The sequence below is a fragment of the Cuculus canorus genome, chromosome 5 (assembly GCF_017976375.1).
Source record: "Cuculus canorus isolate bCucCan1 chromosome 5, bCucCan1.pri, whole genome shotgun sequence".
Taxonomy (NCBI): domain Eukaryota; kingdom Metazoa; phylum Chordata; class Aves; order Cuculiformes; family Cuculidae; genus Cuculus; species Cuculus canorus.
Window position 1 is genome coordinate 64929084 of NC_071405.1, and position 12495 is coordinate 64941578.

General features: G+C 37.2%; 1 protein-coding gene across 4 annotated transcripts in view; it reads left to right on the plus strand.

Moving 5' to 3' along the window:
* NPAS3 (neuronal PAS domain protein 3) overlaps window positions 1-12495 on the plus strand; it is a 605022-nt gene that overhangs the window by 539164 nt on the left and 53363 nt on the right. For all 4 annotated transcript variants that reach the window (XM_054068725.1, XM_054068726.1, XM_054068727.1 and 1 more), the window contains one exon: window positions 5486-5604. In XM_054068725.1, coding sequence (XP_053924700.1) covers window positions 5486-5604 — 119 coding nt within the window. The remainder of the gene's footprint in view (window positions 1-5485; window positions 5605-12495) is intronic.

The window sequence follows — 12495 nt, forward strand, 5'->3', positions numbered from 1 at the left end:
GCTTCAGTGACAACTTAGTTGTAAAAAAATTAAGGATTTTTTATAATGACAACCTACCCGAAACAATCTCAGGTGCCAGCTCATCTCATCAGTTGTTGGATCTGGAAAATCTGGAGGGATAAGAGAGAAAAAAAATCCCACCAAACAACAACAATAAAAAAAAAATATTGAAAGAACCAACTTTCAACAGAAGTCTGATAGAGTTTAAAGGTTTTATGCCTTTGAGTTTCTACTAGGCTTATAGATCATGAAAAGTGAATTGTCTTCACTTGACAAGAAAGAAGAGTTTATTATCTTTTCTGAGAACATTACCTAGCAGTAAATTCCTTAGAGGAAGTCATCCTTCTTTCCATTGCTTTTGGAAAAGCTTCCCTGGCCTTCCCCTTTTCCTTGAGGCCGTGGCCAGGACCCAGCATTATTCCACCAGTGTAAAAGAAAGAAGGGAATTCAGTCACCAAAGCCTGCGGTCCAATTCTTTACTTCTTCAGTTTTTCAGTAAATACCAAACCAGAAATTTAAGAGTCTTATTGAGTTAGATACAAGTACCATGAATTTCAGATCCAAATCTGGTTATTCAGGAATTCCAGTTCCTGTTTATGACAGGGATAGCTCACAGCAAAAATATTATTCCTACAGTTCCTTTTAGAAATAGTATTGCTTTGGAAGAATGAACTAGCATTTTCTTTGCTAACCACCACGTTAACTAAACGGTTCAAATAGTCCGTGATTTGCAAGATGCTGAGCACACCAGTGAGATCGAGAGAGCACCTGTAGAAATGCTTAGGTCTATGCTCATTGACTGCTCCGCACGTGGGCTCTGTGTGTGCCTAAATGTGCCCAAGTGGTTCATCAAAATAGCCTAAGTATCTTCAGCACCTTCCTAGCCCAAGCTTTAGCTTCCAGCACTTGCCCGTGTTCAGCCCGCAAGCAGATTGGACCCACTTCATTTAAAACCATGCATTTTGAGAAGTGCTAAGTATAATTTCGTAGTAACTTGCACTTATTAGACATATATTGTCTTAACTTGAAGCTTTAGACTTGTATTTCCTGGGGTAGTAAAGAAAAAAAAAAACAACAAAACTGTCTTTTAGCTTATGAAATGATCAGATTTGATCTGTAAGCTACTGAGAGAGGATGAGCTCGGCAACAGCGCTTTTTTGAGAGTCAGTTTTCTGATTAAAACCACACTTTAAGAGGCAAGAAAATGAGAAAAACCAGGACAGTTTACTACTCAAGCTCCCTGGTATGTTCTCTTATTTTGTTTCACTTATAAGAGCTGTATAGGTGGTGTTTGAGAATGTCTCTTAAAAGCTGTATAGATATCTGTTTTCAAGAGAAATGACAGCCAGATGAAAACTTCCTTAAATGCTACCAAATCCAGAATTTCCTGCATGTTAAACCATAAGCTTTTTTTTCCCACCAACACCCTCAAATTCTTCTTGGTGTTTGGTTTTCCCTCTGTAGTTTCCGGTCTTCCTAAGAATGAGAAGCTTATCTTTTATCTGTTTGGCATGTAAAAATGCATTTTTCCCCCTCTCAATTATTTTTGCTACATGTGAGGATAAAAGCAACAGAAGTTGGTGAGTATTTATTCGGGCTGCTTTGGTAGCATTGTATTATTTAAGACATAAATCAAATCTGGAACTTCTTTTTTTCCTGGGGCACACACTTTTAATCTGAATTTAATGTGCTTGTGAATCAGTCTTAGTACTTCTGCTATTGCTGTATAATAGCAATTATTTGCATTGTTTTACGTTGGTTTCCTCTGTAGCATTAAGGTAGTCAGACTGCACACGGATGCTGGAGTACATCTGCAGATCGCTGCAGGATCAGAGCCAAGGACAATAGTACTCCAAATAGTTATATACATGTTTATCTATCAGTACATGTTCTGCTAACGTCAGAAGAACTCTTCCAGCATGACTCCAACAGTACCTGACTGGTTTGTGGTGTCTGGGCGCAAGATTATTCCCAAGGCAAAGCCCATCGCAGCATCCGAGCTACAAGGCTTGTTCACAAGGAAATGCTTGCGAGGAGGTAACTGAATAATTTGGGGAACTGGCCACTGATTCATACCATCTCCCCGTTTTCCTCCGTGGCTGTTAGTGCTTTAACATTTATGACAATTTCGTATGGGCGTAGTGGGTTGCAGCTTCATGCCCTTTGAAACAGAAAGCGTGTGCCTTGTATCCAGAAATCATTAGCAGCTTTGGGACTGGAAAGAGAAGAGGTTGATTCCTTTAGTGGTGTCTGTTGAAGATATTTAAGGACACAAAGGCAAGTGCTTTCCCAACAGAGTACACAGTTATCTGTTTTGCTAAGGCGATCCAGACTTACTTTTTATACTTCTAAGCCTGACAGTGTATTGTGCTTTCATTCACACGTAGTGAGCTTTGACTTTTATCATATTATTAACATTCTAAACTCACAGTTTCAGAGGTTTATAACTCAACGGCAGGTTTAGACTCAGTAAATGCAGCCCAGGAGCACTGTTTTTCAGTGTAAAAGACATCTTTAGTTACTGCAGTGTCAAGCAAAGCGGACCTTGCTTATTTCAGGCTTCTTTAAAGGTCTTAGATTTCAATTAAATAAAAACATCCTCTTGTAAAAAAAAAAGTTTCATTCTGATGTTCCTCAGGTTGCTATCTTCCTTTGACACAGTTGGAAAAAGAATTGCAAAGGCTGAGTGATAGGCACTTGAAGTAAACTCCTGAGAACTCATAATGGACAATATTTTGTATATTCCTGTGCAGATCTCACTGACATCGACGGATGAGTTCTGTACACATCCTATTTTTAAAATCCTGCATGCATAATCACTGTGAGCATTGTTACAGTATCTACCATGGGCGGGTGCTACTCTGAATGCAGATTTGTACTCTCCGCTGTAATGGTTCTCTCCTGAGAGAAATTCAGAAAGCTGTTCATAAGCTGTTCTGGACTCTTAGGTAACTAATCCCATCTCACACATACATTCTCAGCTACTTTTTCTTAAAGAAAATCAAACACTTCAGGAAACATGTTTATATGAGAGACACTGTTCCACTCTGTTGGATAAATTATATGCATTTTATACCTTTCACTAGCAGAGCTGTATAGGTTTCTGCATATTATAGTAACAGCAAAATAATGCTAATCTTATGATGTAAACTGACACGAGCCTAGAAAATGTCAATGCCAAGTACGCTGTACTATATGTCACATATTTTCCTGTCTTTCATAAAACTGTGTATGAAAAAGAAATTTTAATTTCACTTGCCAGGGAATGGTACATATGTATTACAGCCTGATCGTTTTTTTGACCGTGAGGTATTGTGTGTTAAATTAACATTACACTTCTGTGTATTTATGTAATTACCATTAGAACACATGAGGGCTTATTGTGCTTATTGCCTGTGCTAGAGCATAATGTGCTGGACTACACTTGTTAAGCTGATTTTAGCATTTCTTCACACAGCAGGAAACATCCATGCTGTGGTTTCTTAATGTACTCTTTAAGTACTGCACTGTAGAGTACGGTACAATAAAAATAATAATTAATTATGATCTTCATCTTAGCAGTACTTCTGCTATCCTAGTACCCTGGTTGCCGTTTTAGCGTTCCACTACCCATAACTCTGAAACACATATCTTTCCTTTCAGAGTTTTATTTCTTAGATGATAATGCTGAGCAGAGCTGAATTTTTTGAGGACAGATTTGTTGCGTGGTTTGTGATGGCTTCACGTTTGTTCAGGTCTCCAAGGACCAGCACCAATAAATGTGAAAGAGACAACAACAGAATGGCATACTTTCTCATTTCCACCAGGATGAAAAAAAAATACTCTAAATTAAGTCTAACCTTAAATGTATAATCTGTCCTTGGGAGCAAAAAAGAAAAAGAATATAGCATCTTCAAGCTCTTGGCATCCCTTACGAGAAAAAATTGGTTCTAAGGGTCTCAGATCTTGTGTTTTAGTAAAATAGAACTGCACGGCTGACTGACAGTTCTGATCTAAAGCATTTACGTTTAAGTTTTGATCTCTCTGCTTTTGATTAAAACTAATGAGCTCATTTAATTCAAAATGGGAATCTCTGATAAGAGAAATAAGGTTGATGTGATTGGATTAGAGGGGCAAATTAAACTCTTAGAGCAGAAGTTTGTGCTTATATAGTGTATTAAAAAGCTGTTGGCGTATTATGGTGTGTTAGATGATGAGAAAAATTTCATAGTAATTCATATTTAATCAGAAGAAATGAAAGTACTAAATATAACATGGCTCTGCTTTTCCCTCGAGTGATAAAGAGCTGTACATTTAAAATGACATCAAATTCATGCTCTCTAAAACAAAAAACTCTTAAGAGAGACACTAAAGAAAGGGGCACTGTTGTCAGTTATTTCATCACAGTACAGTTGAAGTGTCACTAACAGAAAAAATGTGTCCACGTTAAATCAAGGACAATTTGATATAATCCTTAGCTCACAAACAAGTTTTTTGTGGTTTTGTGCATAACAAATGTTTTTTAAATATTTGAATACTTTCTGCTCGTAGTTTGGTCGATTCTCCAAAACAGCAGCAGAATAATTTCAAAATAACATTTTCATTCAGTGTTAATTACCGAAACTGAAAGTTATTTCATCTCCAATAATGCTGAATTAATGTAAGCTGCTCTAGATCTTTCCCATGAACAGTATTTTGGGGAGAGGTCGGTTTTCAGGGCTAAAAGTAGTGATAATAGAGATTGTAAAAAGAATATCTCAGTGCTGACTAGGGCCGTACCTACTATTTCATCATGGTTTATACTAAGGATATTTATTGGCTATTTTAAGTGGTTGCAGTTGAGAGAGTGAGAAGCACAGGTGAGAGCTATGGTTTCAAGTAGGAAATATCTCTTCAATTGGAATACAAAGGCATTTTGTTAGCGACTAATTAGTCACTGATAATTAACAATGATGATGATGATGATAATAATAATACATGTTATTTGCTCCAGCTTTTTTGCTTTCAGGTTGATCAGTGCTTTATTGATAACAATTAACCATTGGTAATGGGGAAACCGAGGCATTCAAAAAGAAGAGTGAGGGGCAGAGAATAGGGAACAACAGCCTGCAGAATCTGCTCTTTCAGCAGGTAGAATTGCTTTCTCAGTAAGACTTTGCCTAAGACGAAATACCAAAGAACTCCACAATTTTTAAACAATCTTATGCTCTGCTAAATCAACCCCAGTCATACCAAAATTGTGCAAGAAAGAGTTAATGAGACAAAGCTCTGTTAAAAATTCTAGGTGAAAAATAACTTGAAAATGAGACTTACTGAGTATACATATATTTTTCAATTTTTTTTTTTGCTAGGTAAACATTTTCTAAACGAGGTAAATTGATTACAACACTCTTAGCATCCATCAGTCATTTATTTTTAGTGAGTTCAAGGATTGCACCTGAAAAATAGCTTAGAGGGGATGTATAAAATCTAAATTATGTATATATGTATTTTTTCTATTCCCTAGTGGAATCTACAAGCCCCAGTTTACTAACCACTGACAACACTCTAGAGCGCTCTTTTTTCATCCGAATGAAATCTACACTGACCAAGCGAGGAGTGCACATCAAATCATCAGGATACAAGGTAAGGGTTGCACTATAGCATGAAATATTGACATTATGTTCATTCATGTTCCAGGGACATGTTAACAGACAGAGAAAGGATCTATTTTGCATTTGCATATGTTTCATTCTTTTTGTTAAAGAATCGTTAATACAGTATTTCTACCCTGAGGTTTGGCTTTGGTACTACACCTCCAGTAGATTGTTCACTGTTACAAAAATCCTTGATAATAAGAGTATGATAGCCTTCAAAAAAAGCAACACTTCCAGAGTAAAGGTAGATTTTACCAAAGAAGGTGAGTCACAGCTAACATCACTTTTCCCATAGTGGAAAATTACTGCTCGGTTACACTCTTAGTCGTCTTTGGGTTATGTTTTTTTTCAAAAGACATAAGATTTCTTCGCGCGGACGCTACGCTACAGCTATTAATGCTACCATTCTGGCTGAAGGAAACAACAACCCACAGCGAGTAGTTTTCCACCATTTTTCTTTCATTGTCTGTCTGAGGGGCATCTGCTGCTGGGGATCATATTTGCTGGATTTCAGACTCTTTTAAGATATGAAAGTCTCTTGTTCTTTATCAGCAGTAATCTCATTTTTCTCCAGTCATATATCGCTCATAGTGCCTGTAGCTATCAGTGGCTTTGCAGTATACTAAAACTAGAAGGAATAGCCCATTTTTAAAATTGTCAACTTGTGGAATGAAATATGTCATCCATTAAGTATTACACAAGATAAAAGAGTGGTGCAAGAAAGTAAGTCTGAGAATGTGTGTGCATTTAAAGAACTCACTTGTCAATGTTCATTTAAAAACATTCACAAGCATTTTTTTTTTGGTATACAGAGGAAGATTTAGAGGAGCTTGGAAGTAAAATTCCCTGATTCATTTTCCCCCCAAAATTCTCTGTGAATATAGCATCGAGGTAGACTACCTCAGCAGTAAAAATCTGGTAGAAATGCCATGTTTGCAAGGAAATGACTGGGAGTCTCTCTGTTGAATGATTTCTATGTTAAGATGTTTAAAGTAGTTCCTAATGGAAGTTTAGATCCAAATCAGTGGTTTCTTAAGGCACCACACCTTTTATCTGTGTGCTCCTTAATTATCAACACCTGAAAGAATGCACTCAGTATTTGTTCATGCTGACGGACTTGCAAGTCGCTGAAGGTATCAAGACCAGGAAGTCAAAGTTACATTGGTAGAGAACTTGCTTTGCTATATATTTTTGCTGCAATAGTAATGGAAAAAAACCCAGAAAACTTGTCTGTGTATTTTTAAGTCTGACAATTTTCTGCCAGATGTTGGTGAGAACAGAAGGAAGACATGTGATTGTCTTCTTCTCTCTTCAATGTATCTACATTGGGTTTCAGAAGGTGGATTTTCTAGTGATTACAATACAGTTTTTGAAATTCAGACTAGTAATGTCTATCCTATAAATACAATTTCATTTCTCTCAGACCTGATAATGCCACATGGAAACACTAAAAAAATAACTGAGATGTCACAGGTAGAGCAGAATGAATTTTGAAAGATCGGATATCATTTTAAGCCAGCTTTTTCTAGACGCAAAGAATGGATAAATAGAAAAAGCATGATATTCAGCAAACTCTGGAACAGGTTGCCCAGGGAGGTGGTAGATGCTCCATCCCTGGAAACGCTGAAGATCAAGTTGGGCAGGGCTCTGAACAACGTGATCAAGTTGAAGATGTCCCCTGCTCACTGCAGGGCGTTGGACTAGATGACATTTAAAGGTCCCTTCCAACCCAAACCGTTCTATGATTCTATTAAAACTGTAGATAAAATATTGGGGGGGGGAGATGTCCACATTTTTCCATGGGATATCAGCGAGTCAGCATGAGTAAAATTGCACAAACAGTGTGCAAGTCCTAGGCAGGTGTAAATACAGAGTCTTAGTTTCTCTGCTTTTTGATGTTTTTGAGGATTTTGTAACTGACAGTGTTTGGCTGAATTCAGCTGTGTCCAACCATATGATCTGTACTTTGTCTGTTTTTCAAAAGCATCATTATTTGCACTCTGTGTCCTTTGGAAGGTTAATTATCCGCAGCCTCGGTGAGCCTTAGAAAAATTGGGTGTTCATTTAGAAGAGTTGGGTCACGTGAATATTTTTTTTAAACAAGTCTTAAGAACTGCTTTGTTTAAGCATCATTCTCATTTGATGTGTTAGACTAGCATAATAAAACTCAAATGCCACAGTGAATGTCACTCACACTTTTAGGAATGTTACCAGTTTATTCACTGATTTCTAGGAGTCCAGTGCCAGGACAAACTTAAGGCTTCTTGAAATTGTTCAGGTATATATTTTATTAAAATCAAGAAAGATCCATGAGCCTTATGGATATATATCTGTAAAAAATTATCAAAGGGAAGAACAGTGGCATAATACTGACAAAGCTCATGGGGAAAAAACTGGCTATGTTCGGCAACAGAGGTCCCTGGAAGACCTCCAGCACTTACTTAGGAAACGCTCTTTGGACTCATGGGCAGTGGAGCTCCTGTGGGAATCCTGGTGGAGAAGGCTGACTCAGGAGCCACTGTCTCACACCTTCAGAACACAACAGAGCACTGAATTTTCCCTCTGCAAAAAGCAAAGGCTCCTGTCTAGCAGCTTCCGTTGAGCTCTTGACTCATTGTGAGTGAATCAGCATACATACATTCATCAGGAACAGTGTGCTTGGAACTCTGTATCTTATATGAGTCAGGTTTTAGCTCTGTCAAAGGTATTTGGCTCCCTGTGGATTCAATCCTCCAGCAGTGGCAATTTTTTTTATCTTTGTGAACTGGTTATGTCTTATTCCAAACTCTTTACTGAGCTGAGAACCACATCTCCATTTTTTTTCTTCTGCTTTGAGGACTGCTGATGAATGTTTTCTTTCAATAGCAAATGATTGAGGTGGTCCGTAAGCTACTTAGCTAATTTTCAGAATGAGTGATCCCTGCCTCAGGAAAATCACATAAAATTGAAAACAGTCAGAGAATGAGATTGATTAATCATTCAAGTTTATCTAGTCAGGACTAATTTTCTATCAAAAGAAATGTTGGAACAAAAATCACACTAATCGGCTTACGCATATGTATACTTCAAAGAGATGCTGTTCCAGACTGTTCTGACATGAGATGAACACTGTTTATACTGCCTTCCTGGACTGATTTAATTAGTCCTGAATTATATGTAAAGATGGAGGTAATGACTTTTTTTCCATTAATTCTACTACCTTAAAAGTCTGAAATGGGAAAGTGGTCACATGATTAATCCTCCCTCTCTCCTTCCATTTCACTGTTCCCCAGCACTCTCCTTGAAACGGATTTTCCCATTCTTCGTATTCTTAGTCTCAGAGTTTACATACAATGCTAGAGAGCTATTCAGTTTTCAGTGAATAAATCTAAAATCTTAAGAAGAATAAAATTTAGTCAGCAGATAAAACACATTGCAAAATAAAAGGAAAAAAATTATAGTTCCATTCACCATAAAACTCAGAATGTATTACCGTTACATCTGTTGTCTAAGATACACGATGCACTTACCGATATTTTTCTCTGCTGAAAATCTATTGCGTCTTTTTTCATTTTTTTTACCAATAAAACGTAGTTTTGTATTTAGTTTGGATTTTTGTTGTCTCCATTTTATCTCTTTTTCCATTTGTTTTCCACCATTTGAGTGTCACAATTCTGTCCACCTAACAGTGGACGGAATCCCACTGTCAATGTTTCAGTTGTCTGACTTACTCAGGCGTATGTCAAAACTAACTTTAATTGAAAACTACTTTGTTCAGGTCCGATGATATATTTTTTTACTCCTCTTTAGTATCCTGCTATTATTTTGTCACGTTTACTCTTATGTCGGGTTGCGCTGGGATTTTCTTTGTTCACCCCTTCAGGGCCTGGTACTGGTCTCTTGAACATAGCACGATTAGTGTAATGAAGAAGAGGTCAAAGCACCAAACATCATGAGAGACAGTAGTTGCCGGTAGTTTCCAGTTCGTGAGCTCATCAGATGTGTTAGTGTATATCCGTACGTATTCCTTTACTGTTTTATGGAGTAGCCCTCTCGTGATAAGCTATGACTGTGGTGGATAAACAAACATGAGGAGATTCCCTTGTCACTGTGACAGTCTCTGAATTTGGTATAACCTGCGTCTGTTGCCTCTCCATCTCCCAAGAAACTGGCAGTCAACTTTCTTGGCGACCCATCAGCAGAGTTGAGAGCATCTCAAAAATCCTTCAGGCTGTACCTTGCTACTTGGAGTGATACTTTATCTGCTGTGCTACCTAGATGCTTCCTTTGGCCCTTTCATTGTCAACAAGAAACAGTCTCGATGTCATTAAAACGTTGAAGTCATTGCAGTCAGAAGGCAATGAGTCTACTGTAGACTCTTCAGGAACTGGAAGTAAATATAGCAGCTATCATGCACTGAGCAAAATCTTACATAGGACATTAGACTTTTGAGCCTATATTATTGAGAAAAGAAGTATTTCCTAGGTTACTCAGATAATTCTGCCTGGAAGTGAGGCCTTGGTGTCTTTGAAAAGTGCCTTGGGACTATGGAAAAGCACATACATAGTCTTTGGAGATCAGTGAAATGGACTTTGTTTCAGCTGTTTGTGTATGACTTTCAGGAGTTCTGAAATCATTAAGTATGGCACAGAAGTGGTAGCTTTGGATATGAGAGTAAGCCCTGCATTGCTGCTTTACAGAACCACAGCTCTTAGCACTGCCAAGACCAGTTATTTACACTTGTTTTTCTCCACGGTGTTCTTCACATGCAAAAGAGAAGTGTGGAGAGTAAGCAACAGGCCAAATTGTGATGAAGGGAACAAAGCAATGTTCATTATTTAGTAAATTATGGAGGACTATTAAACCTAACAGTGTAATCTGAAGTACAGGTGGACAGAGTGCATAAAAAAATAAGTAGATTGCTATATTAAAAAAATCAGCTTAGCAAGATTAGTTTAGAAATATTTTGTTGTATATCTGAGGTCTGCATTTCAGTATTGGAGAATTCAAATTTGATTAGCTATGCCACATACATTGGTTACTGTTTAGCAAAATATTTTAAATTATATTTAAAGCTACATAAATGGTTTTTTTTCACAAATTAGTCCTTGTAGTCTAAATTAATTCATCTTTTCATTTTGTGCAACGGTATCTTTCTACCAACTTGTTTAAAACTGAACATTTTCTAAGACTGCAGTCTCACATTTCACTTCAAAATCATAAAGTTAGAATGTTTTGGATGCCAATTTTGAAGATAGACATCTAAATTTATTGTTGAAATTTTATGTCCATCACGGTTCTATTATTGGCCTTTTTCACACTATTCCTGCCTTTTCTTTTTTTTTTTTTTTTTTAGAACAATTTGTAGAGTTGGTCATGATTTGTAAATCTTAGTTGGGCACTTGCAGTATGTGTGGTTTGGACAGAATTTTGATTTGTTAATCCAAGAGGGTAAGAGAGCCAGAAACTCTGTTAGAGAGAGAGAAGATTATGCCATTGCGTTTACCTCGTGATACCATTCTCTTGATTTAATCCAAAACTGAAATCATTGTTTATCACCTGAGTGAAAAAATCACTTGGAATTCAGAAACAGGATGATTCCAAAATCAATCACTTTAAGGACCCAGCGTATCATAGGCTGGTTAAGAACACAGCAGAAACCCACCTTCTATTTCAGGGGAATAGAGATGAGGAAGAAAGAGAAGGCAGCTGGGTGGTTTTGCATAATAGTCTAATGATTAGTACAGTTCTCAGATCTGGGCTATGGTAAAGTCAGATTTAATTCAGTCCTCAACCATAGGGAATTAACATATCACACTTGCCAGCTTGGCCTAAATTCTTTTCTCTTCTTATAATATTTTGGCCCCTTGAAGTGTTTTCTGTCAAGCATTTTACTCTGTCCCAGAAAGGTATCCTGACCTTTCTCTGTAGGAAGAAAGAAAACTTCAGAATTTAGTATTTCATCACATGGCTATTGCCACACCTCCTTAATTGAGTGAAGAAGGAATAAGAAACCAACATCAGGAAGCATTATGTGAAGAGTTTTCTAAATGTCAGTGCGTGCATTCCCCAGACTTTTCAGCACTGAGAAGACTTAAAGGTAATTTGTCAGAGAGGGAGAACTGATCGAGAATTCACCCATGTAAATCGATGACCTTTTAGTCAAAAGGAAGTCTCTTAGCTAGTAAAGATGCAGCATTACTTATAAAAGAACAAAATACTAATGGGCCAATCTGAGTCTTATGAAGAATCTACTTGTAGATATAAAGATACGGTTCAAGAAAAGATGGTCTGCAACAGGATTAAGAAGACCACAGTTCATTTTATGCCTTTCTATAGAGCTGTGAGATTCTATTAGGAGAGCTGTCTGGAAAAGCTTGGTTCGCACTGAGCATCTAAATACATTAACCCAGTTCTAAAAAGTGTTCAGCAGCTACTAACTCCATCTTCTCAAAAAACATTTTCAGGGTTGAACATCTTTTAAATGGGATTTATAGAACTGTTCTACCATCTGGAGACATGAATATATATTAGGTGTTCATTATAGCAGTAGCACTAATGAAACTAGCCAGTTAGTATTATATAAAAGGCCATTTTAATAACAGTCTTCTTTTAAAGAAAGATTCGAGCTTTGATCATTCCTCACAATGACTGCAGCTGTAGTATTCCTGACCCCCCTGTATCAGGATGTGTTTCTCCTCAGATATTGTCTTAAATGTTCATATGGCTTCAGAGTCTTGATTTCCTTGCAGTGTGTTCCAAACCTTGTATATGGGAAATCACAAACTGAAATGGGAGAAAACATAAAACTGAGCAAACAGAGATTACTTTCTGGGAGAGCTTTTATTTTCATTGATTGTGTTATCAAAGAATAAGTGATATAAAAAGATAATATTATCAC